The 18,997-nt window shown below is 41.9% G+C and overlaps 1 protein-coding gene across 4 annotated transcripts in view; it reads left to right on the top strand.

The window, feature by feature from the left end:
- Positions 1–18,997, top strand: part of Sh3kbp1 (SH3 domain containing kinase binding protein 1) — a 340,250-nt gene that overhangs the window by 260,222 nt on the left and 61,031 nt on the right. For all 4 annotated transcript variants that reach the window (XM_042670511.1, XM_042670512.1, XM_042670510.1 and 1 more), the window contains one exon: positions 11,356–11,463. In XM_042670511.1, the coding sequence (XP_042526445.1) occupies positions 11,356–11,463 (108 nt within the window). The remainder of the gene's footprint in view (positions 1–11,355; positions 11,464–18,997) is intronic.

Here is an 18,997-nt window from a genome sequence, read left to right as displayed (position 1 = left end):
CTATGCCATTCACCTCTTACTACTTTCCAGCCCTTATCTGTAAAATCCAGACTAGCAGCTCTTCCCCGTACTGCCTTCTTTGTCTCTTAGAGGTTGGGGTAGAAGCCAAGAAAATCAAAAGATAATAAACGTTGCTGTATGAATGTCACTATCTTTATCAATGAAGGACAATGATTTTCTGTCATATCTACTATCCTTCTAGTGAAACAAAAGCATATATTTGGAATCAGAGTCTATACAGTTCTCTAAACAAAGGGAATGAAAGCTCAGCTGCAGGATGCAGGGCATTCAGAAGTAAATTGTGCATTTGGCCATGTGCTGCAGATGAACTGAAGGCGCTATTGGAAACAGTGCCTTCACATTCAGTGCTCACCTTAGTATAAATGATCAAGCAAGTCGAAAATGAGGGAGTTTTTATGAAAATATATACTACATAAGTTAAAGTATTTGATTATGTTTAAATGAGCAGAAACTATGTATAAGTACCATCGTAATGACTTGTGTTTTCTGTATGACTTGCTTACATGTCCTCATGTACAGTTGATGCCTCTTGTCATTGCCAGACTACAGTGACACAGAAATGGCCCTATGTATTTGATTATCCCTTTTTCACACTAGTGCTGATTTGTAGAATAGACTTATAGAAGCGGAAAGTGTTGTTTTGCTATCACTATAATAAAGGGTAAGGCATAACCATTTCCTGAGACAATTGAGGATTGTATATGCCACAAATGAAATAAAATGTAATTCTGAGATTTTTCTGTTTTTATACTCTGCAGCCATGCCCCTCCCCCCAATTTAGGGGTTGCCCAATATGAGTAGTGACTCTGACTCTGGAATTGGGCAAATATGACTCCCTATGTTGAGCACTTGTTTCTGAATAGGCTCCAGACAGAAGTATCTTTTTTTAAGAGGGAGACCAGCTGTGGTCATAGATGGCTTTGGGGTTTCTGTCCTTGATTATCAGCTATTAAAATCTTCTGGCCTGTTACTGTCTTCCTACCTACAGAAGCTCTATTTTCTATCTTGAGATGGAGATTTGATTTAAGCTTTTTCCACACCCTCTTTCTTAGTGACATCTGGACTCAAAAGATTACTTCTGTAGCATTTCCTAAGCTATATGCTATATATGAGTAGGTTGTAGGAAAGTGATCTTCTCAACATTCTGGGATGATGGCCTCTAATAACCTTTGGCCTCTAAACTATGTCATAAAAATACTAATCATTTTATATGTATGCCATTATCTGAAAAAGGCAGGGTGGCATGTGTTTATCTTCCTATATATGCATACTTAACTATGGCTCTATCTTAGGGAATGCTTTATCATCCTAGTTTAAGAAAGGTATGTATGCCAGCAAAGGAAACTCTAGGATAATTAGCAAGTGATGTATGTATCATTTCAGTCATTCTTTTCCTAGGACTTCTTTTGGGAATTAGTCTTTGAAATAGCTCAGAGGTTTAAAGATAGGGCTTAAAGTTCCATTCTTTCTTGAACAAAATAAATTCACTCTAATTATAAAACAAACAGTATTTTAAGGGAATATGTGACTTCTGATTGCAGCTGTGATGGAGTAGAGTAGTCAACACTTTTTCCTGTCATCAACAACTCTAAAATAAAACAAAATATTCTAAAGATCTGTTTTAGGCACTGGACAATATATAGCATAGGAGTGTGATCTTGGAAAGAAGGGGAATGTAAAAGTGGCTCTAGTAGCTCATGTCTATAATTCTAGCTACTCAGGAAGCTGCAGTCTGAGGGCCAGGGTTCAAAGCCAGCCTGGGCAGGAAGGTCTGTGAGACTCTTATCTCCAATTTATCACCAAAAAGCCAGAAGTACAGTTGTGTTAGAGCTTTAGCCTGGAGCACAAAATTTCAGAGACAGTGTCCAGGCCCTGAATTCAAGCCCCAGGACTGCCCAGAATAGTGAGTATCAAATTTGAGGGTGTGCTTTGTAAATTGCAGCACAGGCTGATGGAATCCAAGCAAAGAACAAAACTTATGGGATAGAAGAAACAGAAGAAGTTATCATTCAAATTGCTAAGATGGCTCAGATTTTCAGGTCAGAGAGCGCAGAAGAGTGAGCCATACAAAGAAAGAGTTCCAAAATCTGTAGATGGGTCCTTTGGGTCTTTGGCCAAAAACTATGCTAAGCACCAGTTAGGGTAAAGTTTCATTAAGCCTAGCAGAAAATAAGGACTTCAGTGGTTACAAGCCGAAGTGGTTATCCCAAAGATGAAATGCAGGAGTTCTGGCCAAACAGAATAGAAAACTATGATGAGAATCCAGGACAGACAGTCATAGGAACAGAGATACCCTAGAATCCGCCTAACAAAATTTTAAATCCAAGCCTTGCTAAGTCAAGATGGTGTACCATAACAAACTTTCTTGCCACAGTAAAATTCTATATCCTTGCAAGGAAGACAACAAAGTCCAATCTTTCAGAAATATAGCCATGCACAGTTATTGGCAGTATATAATCTCAAATAACTAGATCTGTGAAGAACCAAGTATGGTATGGGTAACTTATAAAAGATAAAGGGGGCATTTCTGAGTAGTTTTTAGGCATCCCTACATGCTTCAGTTAATATTGGCATGACCAGTAAGAAACTGTACTTACTGCTTTTTGTTTGTTATCCATGTAGTTATACAATATATAAAATGGGGGAAAAAATCAAGCCTGGTGCCGGTGGCTCACACCTGTAATCCTAGTTACTCAGGAGGCTGAGATCTGAGGATCGCGGTTTAAAGCCAACCTGGGCAGGAAAGTCAGTAAGACCCTCCTCTCCAAGAAACCACCAGAAAAACTGGAAGTGGTGCTGGGGCTTTGCGGGTAGGGTGCTTAAGCTGAAGAGCTGAGGGACAGCGCCCAGGCCCAGAGTTCAAGCCCCATAACCAACAAAAAAGAAAAAAAAATCAGAAGTTCATATAACAAGGCATATAAATTGTTGCCCACTAAGATGCCAGGAGATTTTTTTTAATGAGTGGATGAACACCAAGTTATGACTTTCTAGTATCACCATAGACTGAATGACTGCCTAAACCTCGATGATTCCTACACGCTGCCATTTGGAATGTGGCATTTTTGTGAGTGTATTTCTCCCTAGGACTGTGTTCCTGGGCTTTCCCTATTATCTGTGGTCTGCAGGTATTTCTTCTGACACTAAGATATAGACCATTGTGCTGAGTCTGCTTTAATAGCTGACTTTTGGGGATGCTGGAAATTCTGAGCAACAGTCCCAGGCATACAGCATAATTGCATCTCTTAGGGAGGTGTTAACAAGCACAGGCTTCCACTTCCATAGAGCTTTTGCTCACTCCCACCCGCTCCCTCGAGCTCCAGGCAGAAGGCATTCCTTAGTAAATATTAGACATCATTTTCCTTACTACTGGTAGATGGTGAGGATATCAAGCCCCCTTGGGACACTCTGAGGTTCCCTTAACAGCCACATCAAAATTGTTCAACACTCACGTCTCCTTGAATGATATCTCAGACATCTGAGAAAACAGCCATGCTGACTTACTTCTAGGAAATCAGTGCTAGGGAGTGTGGGGACTAGTGACCACCAGAAGTGACAGAGTTCTTCAAAACAGGTGACAAATCCATTTTTACCTTTTCATTTTTCAGTTTACCATATCCATTTCCAAGCTGCATGTCCCTCTTTGAGCTCAAAGAATGCATAATTTCTAAAAAATGGGTGCCACCTTTGAAACCTTTTATATTTTGATCATAATTGATGGCAAATAAAATAAGGTCAATTCTGTTCAGCAGGCAAATTTTATTGTATAGATGACACTTACTCTGTGGAGTGAATCTTAATGTCTGCTTCTTGTGCAATGTCACCATACTGCTGCTTGTATTTGGAGAAATGTGGAATCAGTCTGGAGGAAGTTCAGGGCATTTATCTACTCATTCATGCAACCAGTACTTACTAATAATTACTATGTACCAGACACCATATTGAATATTTGATGGCTATAAGGATATGAAGATAGATCCTTGTTTTCAAGGAACTTTCCCTTTTTGAGAACATTGCTACTTAAAGTATGGTCCACAAGGCATTAACATTGACTTGACCTTGTAAACTCTTAGAAATGCTTAGGTCTAGGACTTGCCCTTTACCTATTAAATCCAAATTGGCATTTTTACAAGATCCTTAAGTGAGAAGGATATGCATCAAAGTTTGAGAAACACTGGTGCAAATCAGGGTTTCTCACCTTGCACACTAGAATGAATAGCACTGATTTCCCATACACAGAATTTATGACTTCATTGGAGTAATGTTTAGCGTAGGCATTGGCCTCTTCAGAAATTCCCAGATGATTCTAAATGCGCAGGCAGATCTGAGAGCCACTCATTTACTATATCATTTTGAACTCTGGATAAAACCAGCCCAAACAGATGAGGTGGTGGCCCATTCTTTTAACCAAGTTCCTGGCCAGGTGGAAAAATATGTCCTTTCTCAAGATTTGAAGTGTCTAGCATAGAGGTAGACACATCAGATCACACTGGCGACTGCTGCTCACATGCCACTTACTGGGCCAACAGTTGTCAGGGAGTTGCTGTCAGTATGTACCTGGCACTCTGGCTGTGTAGAGCACTGGAATGTTTCCACCAGGTTGCCTGGGGCTATGCTGGCAGGATCCATCAGACTGAGGAACGATATGGAAGTCTGGGCATAGCCTCCTTCTTCAGTCACCCCCCAAGGCCTTGGCTTCCTTCCCCTGGGCCCCCCTCCAAGTGTGTGGGTCCATGCCAGGGACTAGAATTGGCTTACTTCAGGCAGAAGGGAGTAGGACTGGTTTATTAATGCCCTCAAAAAGCGTGCTGAGTCACATGACGAACACATGGGAACTTAATTAAGAAGCATTTTTAAGGGAGTTCCCAGATTTAATGGGGAACAATTAGCAGCCATCTTTAAGGAGCCATTCAGCCTGCATTTCCTAATATTTGTAGGCAGAATTTGGTAACTCCTGACACGTGGAGAAAGCCATCTTCCTTGGAAAAAGGATTTCAGAGTCTTCTAGAAAACATGTCATTAACATGTAATACAAAAAAAAGGAGGAGGAAGAGGAGGCTGTTTCCTGGTCACATTATCTCTGAGGGACTTTGGCCAATCAGTGCCATTCCCATACCAGCAATAACTACAGCTAGGGAGCTAATTGTGATCCTTTTTCCATCTTGGAAAGATTTTCATATGTAGCAAGAAACAGATCTGGAGGGTTTTCACCCCTAGTCCTATAGCCTGTGTTTCTCCCTTCTTCATCTCTCTAAGTTCCATATAGGCAAAATAAGCGAGGACTGCTTTGTCTTACCAGACTATTAGCAGGGAGCAGATAGCCTGAGGTAGTGGACAAGGTGATTCCTTATAAGGAAAATTGGCGTTTGCATTTTGTTCTAATATCTGCCTGTTCATAAGGTATGGAGAAACAAGCCGTTTTGGCCATTTTGAGGGTCTGTTCATGGCAGAGTGAACACCCTGTATGGGAAATATAATTTCTTATCATATTCTTGGTAAGGCTGCAGGTATCCTTGCCTCTGCTTTCATGCCAACAGAGCTTATTTCTTAATATGTTTTCCTGGAATCTTTCTTCTACATGTTACTCTAATTTGTTTTCACCTCCTGCTCCATTCACAGGCCATCTCCTCCCTTACCTACACTGCTTTCTTTGTCCTTATTAGAATGTGAAAATCCACTAGCCATCCATCTCAGGTTGTGCCTGTGAACTTGGAGTTTTTATTGATAGTGTCTCAGGTTTGGAAATAAGTTAAAATATTCTGGCCATACTTCCTCTCTCCTCAGTGGTCAGCTACACAGTGCTGCCTTCACTCAACTCGTCTTAAGGACATCCACTTCCTCCTAGATGATAGTCTTCCTCCATTCTGCCAGTGTCACTCATGGGTATAATCTTAACCTTATACCTAATGTCAGTGGTTCAAGACCTTTGCTCTAAGCTTTAATTCTTCCTTTTCTTCTCCATTTCCTTCCCTTTCCCATTTCCCCTTCCCCCTGCCCTTCCCCCTCATACCTTGTGTCAATGTTCAGTATCCATTGGTTGGAGAACTTTGCTCTAAGCTTTCATGCTTCACTTCCCTACCCCTTCCCCCTTCCTCCTCTTTCCCTTCCACTTCCCCCTCTACTTCCCCTTCTCTTCTACCTCCTCTTCCCTTTCGTCTTCCCCTTCCCCTCTCCTTTCCCTTTCTTCCTCTCTCCTCACCTCCCCTTTCCCTTCCCTTCCCTTCCTCCCCCCTCCCCTGCTCTTTCCTTTTTTCCCTTTCCCCTTCCCCTTCCCTTTCCCTTTCCCTCCCCTTCTCTTTCCTTCCCCTTCCCTTCCTCTTTCCCTTCTTTTCCTTCCTCTTCCTCTTTCCTTTTCCCTTCCACTTTCACATCCTGTTCCCCTTTCCTTTCTCCTTCCTTTCCTTCCTCTTCCCATCCCCATTCCACTCCCCCTTCCCTTTCCCCTTTCCGTTTCTTCCCCTTCCTATTCCCTTTCCTCTTCCGTTCCCCTCCTTCTTCCCCTTTCCTTTACTTCTTTTACCTTCCCATCCCCTTCTGCTTTCCCTTCCTCCTTTACTTCCCTTTCCCTTCCTCTTCTCTTCCCCTCGTATCCTTTCCTTCCCTTTCCATTTCTCCTTCCCCTCCCATCTCCTTTCTTTCCCTCCTATCCTCTTCTCCTCTCCTTCCTCCCTTCCCCTCTCTTTCCTTTTCCTTCCCCTTCCTTTTCTTCCTCCTTTCCTTTCTCTTCCTTCCACTTCCACTCCTTCCCCTTCCCCTTCCCTTTCATGCTGGCCTTGGGGCTTGAATTCAGAGCTTCACTCTCTTACCTGGCTTTTTTGTTCAAGACTGGTGTTATACCGCTTTAGCTATATTTCCACTTCCAGCTTTTTTTTTTGTTGGTCATGGGGCTTGAACTCTGGCCCTGGGCACTGTCCCTCAGCTCTTCAGCTCAAGGCAAACACTCTACCACTTGAGCCACAGTACCATTCCCGGCTTTTTCTGTTTATGTGGTACTGAGGAATCGAACTCAGGGCCTCATGCATGAGGAGCAAGCACTCTACCACTGAGCTACCTTCTCAGCTGCACTTGCAGCTTTTTGCTGATTAGATGGAACTGAGAGTCTCAAGGCCTTTTCTGCCCAGATTGGCTTTGAACTTTGATCCTTAGATCTCAAACTCCTGAGTAGCTAGGATTACAGTTGTGAGCCACCAGGACCCGGCTTAAGCTTTACTTCGTGAAATGTTCTTTTCTGGGACCAAGCTTCCCACTCTCCCCACATCCCTTCCTTCACTCTCATTGATTCTACCTTTCCCTTTTTTCCTCTCCTGCTCGCCTCCCCTTCTGCTTCACTGCTTCCCTTATTCTCTCCTTGCAGGGCTTCTCCTGACAGTGGTTCTGCTCCATTTTGATTCACTGCATCTGCTTCTTCTACAAGGCCCTGAGCTTGGGAGCCCTGTGAGGATATGATGATTTTTTTTCTCCTGATTCCTCTCCTATTCTGTACATTTTTGATCCTCAAAAAATAAGTGGAATTTGCTGCCATTTTACACTTCTTGAAGCACAGTCATACAAATAATTCTCTCTGTTGTTACCATCAAAATTCTAGTTCTTTTGTCTAGTTTATTGAAGAGGACTTACTTCCAGTTCTCATTTTGCTGCCAAGATTATTCCCATTTCTCTTAAATTAGCTTCTGTTGCTAGGGGAAATGGTTCTCTCTCAATCTCCGTCCCTTTCCAAGCATGATGACCTCAAGGCTGGTTTCTGTCCAGCGTCAGCTTTGCTCTTTAGCTCCTCTTACTATCCCCATCCACTGGTAGTTTTCTTTTTCCTCTGTGCTTGCTTACATCATCTATGGGCCTTTTGTGTTTATTCTTATCCAATCAGGACAGTTTGACATATTTTATTCTCCCTTTGTGCTTTCCCTCTTCTGCTTCACATTGGATGATAATTAGCGTTGTTGGGTGTTTTCCTTAAGGAGCGGAGTATAGATGACCCATCCAAGCCAATCATTACCAAAGAGAGGTATGAAAAATCAGTCATTATTATGCAATAGTTTTCCTATATAGTTATGCATAGATTTTCAAGTGATTCTGGATAGGCCTTTGCCTATTAAAATTCACCTTAATCTCTAATACATGGAGCAAAGGCGTTGTTGGGTTATTATTTGCAACAGGTTGAAGTCAAACATAGTTTTGCACCATTTAGAAAGTCTGAAAGAACTGTAGTATTAAATATTCATGTGCATTTTATGATCCAAAAGTGAATGTGTAGAAAAGTCCGATCTTTACATAAGCAAACTATTCAAACAAGTAAAGATTTAAGATTGTTTGAAAAGTTGTTAATGGTTTCCTCTTATTTTTTAAAAAATATTTTATTATCTTTACACCATACAAAGGAGTTGCCATTCACCATAACTGTTTATGAATATAGTACGTCTTGATCAATGTTACTCCTTTCAACATTTTCACCCATACCTCTCAGCCCACCCTTTTCCTTACTTATCTTAATTTTAGGTTATATATTTAATTTATTGGCCCTTTGCCAAAGCAGCTTATGTGTACAATGCATCTTGATCTGTGTCATCACTTTAGTATCTTTTCTCCTCTTCAACCCACCCCTTCCCTTATATTTCCCAATTTTGTGGTATATACACTGAAATCTTGCCTGCATTCTCCCCCTTCTCCCCTCCCACCCCTCTCCCCTTGGCCCCTGCAAGTACCCATTTCCTGATACTCAGTTTGTTGGCCTTTGACTTAGTCTTTTTCAAGAATTACACGATTTGTATTTCCCATAGAGTCTACTACACTTGAGTTAGTTCACTTGTAACTTTTTGCTTACCACCTAGTGTGTTTATGTGTAGATTTATAGTCACATTATAGGTTCCCTTTTATTTTGGAACTAGAGGACTTGGTTGATATCTGTTACCCCAAAGTACCCTGCAGGATATTGTATCTTATCTTTTACATACAACTCTAAGCTCTCAAGGTCAGGGATCATGACACTGCAATCTAATATTAAGTATCTACAGAAATTAAATATATTTTTGCATTTAGTGGATGTTTGTTGGATAAATATGGTGAAGTAGGAATTAACACAGTTATTGTGTGTTAGAGATCAGATCAGGCATTTGCCATGGCCACTTTCCTAAAGGCAAGTTCTAAGCTGGGTTTTGAAATAAGGAAGAAGAAAAATTAAGAAGAAAAGTATATGCCAGGAATCTCCTTGGCAGCAGAACCTTCTGGATTGAAAGACTAGTGTGTGGGGGAAGCTTGAACTCAGGGCTTGGGCATTGTGTGTGAGCTTTTTTGCTCAAGGCTAGTGTTCTAGCACTGAGTCATAGCTCCATTTACAGCTTTTTGGTAATTAATTGGAAGTAGGAGTCTCATGGACTTTCTTGCCCTGGCTGGCTTCAAACCTTGATCCTAAGATTTCAACCTCTTGAGTAGCTAGGATTAGAGGCAATGAGCTATCAGCACACAGCTTCAAAAGGATTTCTAAGGATTGATGGCAAAGAAATTTGACTCCCTGCCTCCTTTGTAACTTTGTCTAGGATCATTGATGATCTTTATGTAAACCTTAGAAGCTACCAAATCCTGCCACCACAACCTCTCTATGAATTATTCTTCAGGGATTGATGTTAGATCCCTTAGTGGTGATGTACCAGGAAGGGCCATACTGTTTACCTGTACTTCTTGTCATTTCTTTCCCCAGAAAGATGAACATTCTCTCATGTTGTAAGTCTTTTGAAGCCCTGTTTTATTTTGGGTAATTCTGAACTTGTATTTATTTTTTAGTGTTGGAACAACACTAAATCTGTGACTAAAGATTAATCTCTAAAATCTGCACTCTTTTCTAAAGGGTTAATTTATCTTTGCAACAGATACTCCCATGGGGGTGTAGTAATATTTGTGTCTCACTTGAGGTAAACCTTGTGTAGAATCCTCATGGGTTCAGATAGAGGCCATCTTGTTCTACAGTTACTCAGGTTTTACACTGCAGGAGATTACAGATCTCAGGGTTAGAAAGAGTCTTCATTGATTCCATGGATATGTATTGTATGGTGCATTGTACAAAGGGCTGAGTGGGCATAATAATGAAAAAATCAGATATATAATTCACTTTTCAGAAATGTCTGGTCAAGAAAGGCACAACTGAATTATATAAGCCATGGCCCTCTTGGGATCTACATCTGATGCTTGAACCCTTCTAGCTTCTTTCTTGGCTTGATGAGTACTGCAGATGATAAGAGAGTCTCTCCGCAGACCCTGAACATACCTTCTTTTTCTTTGTGATCCTCTTGTCTCAATTGTAGCTTTAAAAGAGCTCTGTGTTACCAGCCATTTTTGGAAAGTTTTCATTCACTTTGGGCTTCAGCCAGAATTTCTTGGACACAAATCTTGAGTATTATGTTTTAACTCAAAAGATGCTATACTTTACAGTGGTGTGTATATTGTCCATATATCAGGAAGGAAGAGATGTGAGATACTCAGGGGATGAATTTTACAGTTGGCAAGTGAGTTCTGGGTTGAGTGACAGATGGGAGATAGATTAGAATGAATTGGACTAATGATCAATTGGAAAGGAAAGAAACTAGGAATAGTTTTGTGGCCTGAGGTTGAGTGCCTAAGGAAACCCCGCAGAGTCATTAAGGTCAGGATGGAACCTTGGAGAAGGCTTGGCTCTTGCTAATCTTGCTCATTCCCTTCTTCCTAGCAGCTGGCTCAGTGCCCAGCACAAAATAAGTGTTCAAGGGACATTTGATGACTGAACAAACACTAAAAGTTATTCAAAGGGCAAGCAGATTTTATCTGGAGGAATAGCTAGGTTTCTTCATTTAGTAAGCAAACATTAATTTCTATAAGGTGGAGGAAGGGCCTTTCATCATGACAATTATGCCCCATCCACATCAAAATGAGAGCCATGTGTTAACAAGCTTACATAAAGTGTGATTTTTCTTTTGCTTGCTTGACTGTTGCAATTTTTAATTTTGACAAGCTTTATGACAGGCTAACCAGAGGACATTTGTGTATGTAACTTTCCCTGTTAATGAAATACTTTTATTTCAGTAAAACTAAAAAACAAACAACACATATCCTCTCATCTTAAAGGAAATAAAAAAAGAAGACTTTATTGGTTTGAAGCATCTAAAGGCCGCATTGGGTTTGGAGTCTCAGTGGACAGCTCTGGCACTTTTAAGCATTTGTTCTTCCCTCTGATTTAGGAGTCTATGCTGCCGTAGTAACTACTGCCATATTGATGTCCACCTCAAGGAAAAGGCTTCTGTTATGTCATAAAGGGATATCAGATCTCTCTGAGTGTTTGCCCCCATTTCTTACACTCTAATTTCCTATTTCTAGGACTGCATTGATGCAGGCTGGTGGGAAGGAGAGCTCAATGGTAGAAGAGGAGTGTTTCCTGATAACTTCGTGAAGTTGCTTCCACCGGACTTTGACAAGGAAGGGAGTGTAAGTTTTCATGGTTTTTGGTCTCATGCCTTGTATGCTATCAGAATTATGACTCCCACAGTGGAACTTGGGATGGGGGATGAGGGAAGTTCGATATAATGCTAAACAGCACTGAATGTATGACAGGCCTAAGTTCTGAGCTGTTGGCTGCCAACATCCTGTAACAAGCCCTTCGTAGAACTCCTCTGTCAGCTGGTGAGAGTAATCCTTATTCTAAGGTTGCATGTATAAAAAAGATAATGCATGATATAAACAAGATAATGTGCTGGGCACTAGTAGCTCATGCCTGTAATCCTAGCTACTCAGGAGGCTGAGATGCGAGGATAATGATTCAAAGCCAGCCTGGGCAGGCATGTCTGTGAGACTCTTATCTCCAGTTAACCACCAGAAAACCAGAAAGTATGCTGTGGCTAAAAGTGGTAGAGTGCTATCCTTGAGCAAAAGAGCTTAGGGACAGCGCCAGGCTCTGAGTTCAAGCCCCATGACAACCCCTCCCCCCCAAAAAAGATAGTGTGTGTAAGGCACTTATTATAGTATCTAACACATTTCAAATAAACTGAGAGCCCTGGGTGTTCCATTTGGTGAATAGGAGGGAAATAAAGTCACACAACCAAGAAGAATTGAGCATTGAATAAGGAAATTTCCACCATGAAAAATCAGGTGAAACATTTTTACTAATGATAATAGTCCAACAGTAGGTTGTCAGTTATCAATGAATTAGTTATTGAGAAAAATGGATCCTAAACACTTAGTAGTTATTGGATAAGAAATGCTTGGAAATAAAAAGACAGAGGAATGAGTGTAGTGGTTCTAACTCAAGGTTGTAACAACAGATGGAAGTGAATTCAAATCCTTCCTCTGTCACTTAGTTGTATTATGGCCAAGGTTGTGTGTCTGAATTATGTTGAACAATTGAGAAGATTGACTGAGATGGTTCACCTGAATTCCTTAGCACAGTATCTGCCAGTTGATATATTCCCCATGTATGTTACTGGGCAAAGGTTCCAACCACAATTTTGAAGTAATACTAGAAGGCTGACTCCAGTGGGTTTTTTTTTTTGTTTTGTTATTTTACTGTGGCTTCCCTGGGAATCCAAATGCAACTAAGAACATCGATGAACAGCAATTAAGAATATACTCACACTTAAGAAACAAAGAACTCCCGCTCATCTGGTTGAACCACTACTAAATATCCTCATGCTGCTGATCACAAATATGGTATATAACATGTGAACACTGTTATATATTACAGACTGTGGTAGACAATTTGCTCCAGGGAAGTTAGAATGAACTTGTGACTTTGAAATTATGTAATCATTTAATCACAATCAAAAAAAAAAAAAAAGAACCTCGGGGAAGGGAGGGAGGGAGGGGATGGTAGGGGGAAAACAATGGAGGGGGTAACAATGTTCAAGAGGAAGTGTACTCATAACCTCACTCATGTAACTGTAACCCTCTGTATAGTAGCTTTACAATAAAAAAAAAAAAAAAGAATATACTCACACATTTGTCTGAACAAGCGAGTAAAGAATGCCCTTGTCTTCCTGCTACTCTCATATGTTTTCCAGATCTACTGTCTTACATTTCTGTTTGATTTTCATTCAGTCATTGGTTCAGTATTATTGAATCTTTGGGGGTTGTCATCGTGGTGGTTGAAATGGGCACTGGTGGCTCATGCCACAGTTGCCATTGTGAGCTCACAGTCATACAGTCAAGAGTATGGAAGCCTGCCAGACCTTTCTAAAAGGCTACTCAGTGTGGATGGGCCTGAGTAGTGGAGCTAAGGGGTCATCGATTCTGCCTATGGTGTCCTTCTTGCTGATCTTGTAAGGTTGGTAAAAGCTAGTTATGTTCTAAAGCCTTGACACACCCAAACCTTCATGGCGATTTCTTCCCTTTGGCCAAAGAGTCTTAGTAAGCAAGCTATCCTACTAGGTATTTGCTGCTGATCGAGGCAACGTGATGTGCTTGTTTTTTAATGGAAAGACAAAATTGCATGTATTTATCATGTACAACCTAATGTTTTCAAGTGCAGTTAGCCTTCTACATCCACAGGGTCCATGTCCATGGATTTAACCAAACACAAATCAAAAAGAGTTTTTTTAGATTTTTCATCTGTACTGAACATGTACATACTTTTAAAAATCGTTATCTCTAAAAAATGGAGTATGGGCTGGGAAGTTGGCTCAGTGGTAGAGCACTTGCCTTGCATGCCTGAGGCCCTGGGTTCGATTCCTCAGCACCACATAAGCAAAAAGAAAAAAGCTGGAAGTGACACTGTGGCCCAAGTGGTAGAGCGCTAGCCTTGAGCTGAAGAGATGAGGGACAGCGCCCAGGCCCAGAGTTCAGGCCCCACAACCAGACCAAAAAAAAAAAAATGGAGTAAGAAAACTAGTCATGTGTTTGACAGTAAGTAATCTAGAGATAATTTCACATATACAGGAAGATGTGCTTAGGTCATACACAAACATTACAGTATTTTACATAAGGGACTTAAGTATTGATGAATTTTGGTATCCACAGGAGATCCTGAAACCAATCCCCCAGATTCCAGGAAATGCCCATGTATATACTTTGTAGCTAATGACTATAAGGACTAAGTAGATGTAATTAACATAGGTATTACCTCTCATAGTTACTAATTTTTGATGATGTTGAGATTTGAACTCTGGGTCTTGTGTTTGCTAGGCAAGTGCTCTATCACTTGAGGCATACCTCCAGCACCCTCATATTTTTATAGTGAAATGCAGTGTAGTATTGAAGGCTAGGATAAAATCTAGACCTTTTTTTAATCTGAGATACTATCCTGCTGTGTGATCCAGGGTAGCCTCAAATTTCAGTCCTCCCACACTGCCTCCCGAGTGTTTGGGTTCCACATATGCATCATCAGGTCTGCCTAGACTAACAATTGGGAAAAATGTAATAATTTCTTTGGTAGCTGCTCTCAGCCTTTTAGTTCCTGAGACTTATTTTACCAGGGCACTAAATTCATTCAGGCGAGATAGAGTCTGTGGAAGTACTAGGTTACATAAGGTATTAGGAGGAGCATTTCCAAGGGAGAGTGAAGTTGTCGGTGCTGGCTTGCTTGTTGGGCATATATGCTCTTTAGGGCCCCATGGGCATCTCTGGAACCCTAGACAAGCAGTTACCAGCTCTTTTAACCTTGCCTCTGAGAAGTAGAAAACCCAATTTTAGGGAAACAATGGTCATACCTGTCAGCTAAAGTAATGCCTGCAGCTGAGAAGTGATTGTGTAATGTGACATTTCAGTTTTAGAAAATTCACAGTGTAGCATCCTTTCCCATCCCCCACTGGCCTATAAAGCTAGCCAAGCAGCTTTGCACTGGCTTTTATGCCAGTCTTTATTGCTTGCACCTAAAACATTGGTGACTTGGTGACAATGTGGCTGGGGATGGACCTGCCATTTACTGAGCTGACAGTGTAAAGATGATTAGAATCATTAACATGCACACACTATATGAACGGCAGAGTCTGAAACATTTTACCTCCCGTTTTAGCAGATGTCATCTTACCTTGCTAGTAGATGGGGTTACAGTCATTCACCCAGAAAAGAGGACAGTCTGTGGTGATTAGGGCAGACAGAAGCAAACTGCATTTCTTCCACAGCAGGTCTCTTGACTCAGCACACATTACCCAAGCATGCTGATGAGGTTGGCATGATTTCTGTGGTTACCACCAAGCCCTTTGAAATTCCTGGTGGTCTTTTTCATGAGCATTTAACAGATCCCGCCCTCTCCCTTTTCCTTTCCCTTTCTCTCTCACCTCTGTCTCTGTCTTTCTCTGCCTCTCTGTCTCTGTCTGTTTCTCTCTCTCGAGGGGGCTTTTCCTCAAGATATTCTAGGGGACCACCCATTGATTTCTTGGTGCATACTTCAGAGCAATTATATAAGCTATGTATGAGAAAAGAATCTAGATCCAGTGGATGTTTTGTTTTATTTTGAGCCTTCATAGTAAAATTAAACCTCAGAATGGAAAGATTAAATCTTCAGAGGCTCTAATGAAGCAAGGTGCATGCTCTGTCATTGTTACTGAAAGATAATAGGAAATGTGGATTCTCAGAAATAACAGAAACAACTTCTTTCTCACTGTTATTAGGAAAAGAAAAAAATTAGAATAGGTTTTTTTTTTGAAAGATAGTACTTCTAAAAGAGAATGTTTTTTTTTTTTTTTTTTTTGGGTCCGGTTGTGGATCCTGAACTCTGGGCCTGGGCACTGTCCCTCAGCTTTTCAGCTCAAGGCTAGTGCTCTACCACTTGAGCTACAGCGCCACTTCCGGCTTTTTTCTTATGTGGTGCTGAGGAATCGAACCCAGGGCCTTGAGCATGCAAGGCAAGCGCTCTACCACTGAGCCACCTTCCCAGCCCCTAAAAGAGAATGTTTTAAGGAAGTCACAGGCTATGGTCTTTTTAAGAGAAACAGATCAAATCACTGGAAGTAGCATTGCTTTTGTAGTACTCTCTGGGTGAAAGGCTATTTTGGAGGTTGTACCATGTCAGAAATGGGCATTGCTAAGGTTCCTTGGGTGGTTTCTTAGTGAGTGTGCCATAGGGGAGCATTTTAGCCACAGGGACTCCGACACTTGCCTTGAAAATGTCCCTGCAAGTATGATGCAGGCTCACCTTTGCTGACTCTTAGACTTGCCTGGGCCACAGGCTGCCAGCTTCCTAATTGGAATAAGAACTGAGATGTCAGCCCAGGTGAATGCGTGGTTCTACCTGTCCTGAGCATGTGCCTCCTATGGGCTTATTTCCTTAGGAGCCAGCTTCCATCAGAAACCACATTTATCCTGCAGGGCAAGGATACTGAATTTGAGAGTTTGCTGTTCTTACAAAAGGCCTGGCAGGTATTGTTGAAGGCCTCCTCACATCTAGAGGGAAAGCTTTGCCAAGAGAGCCATATGTTGATTTCACTTTGAGCCCAGGTACTCTCTCATCCCTCATTCTGAACATTATCTCTGACAACAGAGCCTATGTCCCAAGCTTCTCTCTCATGGAGCTTAACGGTATGCATGGTATATGGTTGGCAGTCGAGAAATCCCTTGTCCTTGGGTCCTGTGGTGCCAGGTACACTTGTTTTTCCTTCTACCCCCTTATCCTGCTTGCTGTTCTCTCTTGAATTTCTATGAAAGAGGAGGAATAGTCAGAGGATGGACAAGGATTCTGGTTTTGGTTTTGTTGGATGCCCCCTCCCAAGTCAAAGATGGGCCCAAGGTACTTCCATTTGGAGATAGGATCTGGGCATATCTTTGGGGTGTCACTTCCATGATAGAGTAGATGGAGTGAAGGAGTGAATCAGGGTGGGGAACTCAGAAAGCAAATGAGGGAACACCTGAATGTCAGACCCCAAGTAACCACTCAGTAGGCTGTTAGTTTGGATGGGCCTGTATAAAGATTGATCAGAATTAAGGAAACAAGGAAGAGACCCTCCTAAGAGCAGGTTACCAAGTGGTTTCTGACAATCTCATGCAGGGGACAGGACAGGCAGTTGCTGGGACCCTGGAAGGTACAGAGGGGCAGTAACAGACCTGGCATTCCCCACAGCATATCCCCAACTGCTGCACCCTTCAGAAATGTGGCTGGTCTTCCAGAGGCAAGCGGGGATGGCTGGGCAGAGCCGCCTGTATATTTCTAGCACTGTGAGGAGATGCCTTGATGAAGGACTATCCACCTGTGTCCTTTCTTCCACCTCCAGAGAACTTAACTGGATGTATGGAGAGGTTTTCTATGGTCCAAAGTTGCTCAACATAAAGTTGAGATTTGCTTTTAGAACTTTACCATATTCCCCTAACAAAGCTCCCCCCCCCCCCCCCCCCCCCCGCAATGCTATGGATGAAATATGGATTACTTCCATCCAAACTCATGTTGGAGCTTGGTCTCCAGTGCAGCACTGGGGAGGAGACAGTAGGGCCTTTAAGATATAGTTAGGTCATGGCGGGGGGGGGGGGGGGGGGGGGGGCGGCTCCACCCTCATGAATGAGTTAATGAATTTCTAAAGATTCTAGATTGGTTCTCTTGAGACTGGTTTATTTCTCCTAAGAGTAGTTTGCAGCCTGGAGCCAGGGGCTAACATCTATAATCCTAGCTACTCAGGAGGCTGAGATCTGAGGATTGCAGTTCAAAGCCAGACCAGGCAGGAAAGTCTGTGCAACTCTTATCTCCAATAAACCACCAGAAAACCAGAAGTAGCATGGTGGCTCAAGTGGTAGAGCCACTAGCCTTGAGCTGAAGCGCTGAGGGACAGTGCCCAGGCCCAGAGTTCAAGCCCCATGACCAACCAAATAATAAAAAATAAAAAACCACAAAAAAGAAAGGGAAAGAAAAGAAAAAAGAAGAGAGTGTTGTGCAAGTGTAGTTCCTTCCCTTAGGCTCTTTCACATGCATGATGCCTACCTGTACCCGCTTCCCCTTCTGCTTTCTGCCATGAGTTGATACTTCAAGCACCATGTTCTTGGACTTCCACAACCTTGAGCCAAAACACACCCTCCCTTTAAAAAATTAATTACTCAATTTTAGGTATTCTGGCAGAGATGGGGAACTTTTATTCTGCCAAGGGCCATTTGGATATTTATAACATCATTTGCAGGCTACATACAAAATAATCAATACAGCAGACTTGGCTACAGGCAGCCTGTGAGAAGCATACATATTATGTAGCAAGTGATTTTGTAGGTCTTATACAGCCTGCCAGATATTCCCCACCCCTGTAACTTCCAATACACTAAGACATCCGATAAATATATCCAGCTACCAGAGTATATCCTCTGGTTATTTTCAATCAAACACATAGTGAGGAACAGAACTCTTAAGACAAATTGGATCATGTGACAAAGTGGCAGAATTACTGCCCAGTGGAGCATAAAGCCAGATGACAACTCTTTATTTTTTACCAGTCCTGGGACTTGAACTCAGGGCCTGGGTGCTGTCCCTGAGCCTCTTTGTGCTCAAGCCTAGCACTCTTCCACTTAAGCCACAGTGCCACTTCTGGCTTTTTCTGAGTAGTTTATTGGAGGTAAGAGTCCCATGGACTTTTCTGCCTAGACAAGCTTTGAATTCTGATTCTCATATCTCAGCCTCCTGAGTAGCTAGGATTTTAGTCATGAGCCACTGGCACCCAGCTTTAGATGACAAAAGAATTGTGACAATTTTTTTGCTTGGGATTTGGTGGTCTTGCCAAACAAAAGGAAGATTCAGTTCTTCTGCTTTCCTGCCAGCTGTACTCCATTCAGATTTCTTTCCTGATAGTGTATTGGTAATAATCCAATCTAGCTTATCTGTCCTTTGAAGGATAATGTAGGTGTCTCCATTCAAGCTAACAACTCTACTTAGTGATAGATGTGGACAAGCACATACTTAGGTGTATGTGCACTGCATGCATGAAGCCCACAGAAGGTATTTAGCTGTCCCAGAAATCAGAAAATGTTGGCTCATTGATTTTTGTTATTGACATTTTCTTGTTGGCTCTTTTTAAATGAATTCCTACAGTGTGGATGTTGAGAGACCAAGAGTTCTGCCCTC

This window comes from Dipodomys spectabilis, unplaced genomic scaffold (genome assembly GCF_019054845.1).
Source record: "Dipodomys spectabilis isolate Male_0828 unplaced genomic scaffold, ASM1905484v1 ptg000564l, whole genome shotgun sequence".
Lineage (NCBI taxonomy): Eukaryota > Metazoa > Chordata > Mammalia > Rodentia > Heteromyidae > Dipodomys > Dipodomys spectabilis.
This window is presented reverse-complemented; position numbering and strand designations above follow the sequence as displayed.